This window comes from Bison bison, unplaced genomic scaffold (assembly GCF_000754665.1).
Source record: "Bison bison bison isolate TAMUID 2011002044 unplaced genomic scaffold, Bison_UMD1.0 scf7180017864072, whole genome shotgun sequence".
NCBI classification, from domain to species: Eukaryota; Metazoa; Chordata; class Mammalia; order Artiodactyla; family Bovidae; genus Bison; species Bison bison.
Genome location: NW_011494644.1, coordinates 12,305,521 through 12,309,454, shown reverse-complemented (window position 1 = coordinate 12,309,454; position 3,934 = coordinate 12,305,521). Strand labels below are relative to the sequence as shown.

At 53.1% G+C, this 3,934-nt stretch overlaps 1 protein-coding gene across 1 annotated transcript in view; it reads right to left on the bottom strand.

Annotated features, from left to right (window-relative positions):
* ITGAD (integrin, alpha D) overlaps positions 1-3,934 on the bottom strand; it is a 27,841-nt gene that overhangs the window by 9,664 nt on the left and 14,243 nt on the right. Inside the window, exons 12-17 of the mRNA XM_010837451.1 lie at positions 3,908-3,932; positions 3,625-3,834; positions 2,661-2,791; positions 2,385-2,542; positions 974-1,128; positions 613-744 (exon numbers count right to left, since the gene is read on the bottom strand). Of these exons, the coding sequence (XP_010835753.1) occupies positions 613-744; positions 974-1,128; positions 2,385-2,542; positions 2,661-2,791; positions 3,625-3,834; positions 3,908-3,932 (811 nt within the window). The remainder of the gene's footprint in view (positions 1-612; positions 745-973; positions 1,129-2,384; positions 2,543-2,660; positions 2,792-3,624; positions 3,835-3,907; positions 3,933-3,934) is intronic.

The following is a 3,934-nucleotide window of genomic DNA, read 5'->3' as shown; positions in this document are numbered from 1 at the left end:
CTAAGTCACTTCAGTCGTGTCCTACCCTTTGTGACCCCACGGACTGTAGGCCTCCAGGCTCCTCTGTCCAAGGGATTCTCCAGGCAAGAATATTGGAGTGGGTTGCCTTGCCCCCCTCCAAGGGATCTTCTCAATCCAGGGATCGAACCCTCGTCTTCTACATCTCCTGCACTGGCAGGCAGGTTCTTTACCACTAGAGCCACTTGGGAAGCCCAATTCAACTATACCTCTAAAAAAAAAAAAAAGATTCCATACTCTACTGCAGGGGGTGCAGGTTTGATCCCTGGTCAGGGAACCAAGATCCCATGGGCCAAGTGACACAGTCAAAATAAAAAAAAAATTGATAAATAAATTAAAATTTGGGTTTAAAAAAATAAAAGAAAAAGTTCAAAGGGTCTGCAGAATGAGAATCAGAGAGTTTATGTTGGGTCAAAGTGGATAATCAGCCTAGATGTGGGTAAGGCTACACGCTGGGCCGGGCTATGGGAACAGGGAGGAAGCATGTTTGATGTGATGTGGTTTCGTGGGCACCTGGGAGCCACCCTAGGTTCTTCAGCACACAGAGACACAGCAAGAGTCAGCACATCCCTGGGACTTCCTAGGAAGACTCACAGAGGCCGTGAAGAGGTCCTGGGAGCCCACAGCCAGCACGGGGCGGAGGTTCTGAGATGAGGCAATGGGTTCCCCAACCAGGGAGAAGTTGAGTCGCAGGATGATGGGGTTCACCATGTCCTCCACACAGTCCTGGAGAAGAAGGGGCTTTAAAGAACCTGCTTTCCTCCTCCTTACTGGCTACCCCAGTGAGGTTTGTCCTCCACCACATCCACGCCGTGGAAACCCGGTTCCCTAGCCCCAACTTTCTCCTCTCCCGCCCCAGGCTCCCCGCCTTTCCTGCCTCATTCAAGAGGGAGTGGAGGTATCAGAGGCTGGCCCTGGGCTCCTTCCTCCCTCTCCCAGAACCCACAGTCCTCACTGGTATAAGCAGCTTCATGGAGTCACAGTGCTCTCCCAGCTCCAGGGTTTTTCTTCGAGTCAAAGTCCAGTTCCTGGTCTCACCAAAAACAGCACGAGAAATCAGCCGACCTGGATCCAACGCCAGATCGTATGTGACAGAGCTTCGGATGTCACCTGAAGCAGAAGGGACGGAAGATGAAAAGTGAGAGAAACGCGAAGGTTCTGTTTTCATTTTTTCATGCAATGGAGATTCACTGAGCAGTTTCTGTGGGCCACGAACTGTACCAGGTGCTGGGATACAGGTGGAGAAGATGAAGAAATATGGTCCCTGCCCTCCTGAGCTCGCAGCCTAGAAATGGAGATCAGCACGAAGGATGTAACATCACAGCGTGATCCCTGCAAGGACCAGATCGTCAGTGGCACCAGAGAGGGCTTGCTAACTCAGATCTGGTGATCAGAGATGCCTTCCTGGATGGACCTTGTCTGAGCTCTAACCTAGAGGATGAGCAGGGGTCAGGTGAAAAGTGGGGAGGGGAAAATGCCATATTTGGGGAACAGTGGCTAAGACCAGAAGGGAGAGGGAGGCTGGTACATTAATTAAAAATTATACTGAGGAGGGCTTCCTGGGTAGTTTAGTGGTGAAGAATCTGCCCGTCAATGCAGGACACACAGGTTTGATCCCTGATCTTGGAAGATCCCACATGCTGTGGAGCAACTGAGCTCATTCGCCACAACTTCGGAAGCCCTAGCGCCCTAAAGCCTGTGCTCCACACCAAGAGAAGCCTCTGCACTGCAACTAGAGAAAAGTCCATGCAGCAAGGAAGACCCAGCACAGCCAAATATAAATAAAAAAATTTTAAGTGTATGGATGGAATTCCCCTGCAGACCAGTGGCTAGGACTCCATGCTTTCACTGCTAGGGGCCAGGAGTTTGACCCCTGATCAGAGAACTAAGATCTAGCAAGACCCTTGGTGTGGCCAGAAAAAAAGGTGGGGGGAGTGCTTGGAGTAAGGGAGGCTGGAGAGGCAGAGGGGCCAAATCAGCGGGGTCACAGTGGGCAAGAATTTTAGTCTTTATAAATGCAACATGGGAGCAGGTGAGGAGTGGTGAACTGTGTTCAGGACCAATCAAGGTAACTACACCCAGGGCAGAGTGGGTGGGGGGGGTGCAGCAAGAATAGCCGTGGACACAGCTCAGAGTGGGCTGGATGGAGAAGCCTTGTCCTCTGGCAAGGTGGAAAAGAGGGCAGACCTCTGATGTATCCTGGAGAAGGAACCTAAAGGCCTGGGTGTGGGAAGAGGGAGGGAGAAGAGCAGTTGGGTGGATGTGGAGGTGAGATCAGGGTTCCTGGCTCCATTCTGCCCTGAGGATAGGGCTGGGTAGGGGCGCCTCTGGGAGGTAAGGGTCTGGTCTACCAGGAGGAAGCTCACCTAGGCGATCCTGTGAGCTTTTGTGGATGGTGAGACAGACTGTGGCTTGCCCAGCTTCCATGGTGGTGGTCAGCTCATCCCAGCACTGATACACAGCCTTTGTCACCTCCGGGGGTGTGAATTTCATAGTCACGTTCACCTTCAGCACCGGCAGGCTCCTGAGGGTGCATGAGGGGCTGAGGACCGGCCTCTGGCCTCCGGGGGGAAAACGAGGGAGGGGGCAGCTTGGTGAATCAGACGCAAGCGGCAAGTGAGGGGCAGGGGGGGAGTTGTCACCTGAGCAGTAGCGCATGTCCCTGGGCCCCCACAGCAAGGTCCACCAGTCCATCCTGCGTGAGGTCCTGACCCCCGCTCAGCGAACGCCCGAAATACTGGAGCCCCAGGGAGAGCTGGGAGCCTGCGATCCGCTGGCCGGAGAGAGGAAAAAGAAGTGCAAGTCAGGGGAAGGGGATGGGAAAGGTTTGAGAAGGAAAATTTGGAAAGGACACTGAATAGAGTAGTTGAAGAGAGGGGAAGGGACATCCCTGGTGGTCCAGTGGTTAAGATTCCAAGCTTCCAGTGAAGGGTGCACAGGTTTGATCTTTGGGTGGGGAACTAAGATCCCACATGTCACAGGGCACAGCCCAAAAATAAAATAATAAAAAATAAAATTAAAAAAAAAGGAGGAGAGGAGTGCAGAGCAAACAAAATGAGGTCCCCAGGGTCCCCAGACAGAGATCAGAGCACTTTTGGTCCAATGAGGACCTTGAGGATGCAAGTTAATGACAAAATTAAAGCATAATGAAGACAGCATAACAGATTCTTTTACTTGTCCTCTGTACGTTCATTCATAAATACTGGAGGAATGGACAGCTTAGTGCTGTCCTCGAGTTATCCTTACAAGAAGTCAATGGAATTTGCTGATCCTTTTACGTTTCACAGAAGGAAATCAAGGTTCACAGAGGTTAAGTCAGTCACTTGCCTAAAGCCACACAGCCCACAGGGCTGGTCAGGCATTTGACCTGGGGCCTGCGATCTCTTAACCACTGAGCTGCCCACACAGTTTGAAGTCTGTTTGAAGTCAAAGGAGAGAAGAGAGAGCCTTTGTGCTTAGCTGGGCCAGGGGCAATTCAGGCAAATAAACCACTAAAAGGAGCAGGGGAATGGTCACTGCCAAGACTGGGACAGGAAGTGGCATCGGGTGAACCTAAGACACGGGAGAGGAGGTGAACAGAAGAGGTTGAAGGCTGGGGGGCCTCACCTGGCTGTGCGTGGGGCCAATGCCCAGTTCCGAGGTTCCGTGAAACAGGTAGACAGCACCCTGGTTCTCCTGCTCTCCCGGGGCCCCAATGGCCACATCCGCCAGCCTGTCCCCATTCACATCCCCCAGCACTGTCAGGGCTGCCCCAAAGCGGCCCCAGGGGTGGCCCGGCTCCCCTCGCAGAACAGCATCACACTGCCACTTAGTCCCCTGCAGAACGAAAATGGTGTCAGGGCTCACCCACACCCAGACCCCACCCAGCCCGGGTCTCATCACTACTCACCCCCCGGGGAAAGGGGCACACGGACAC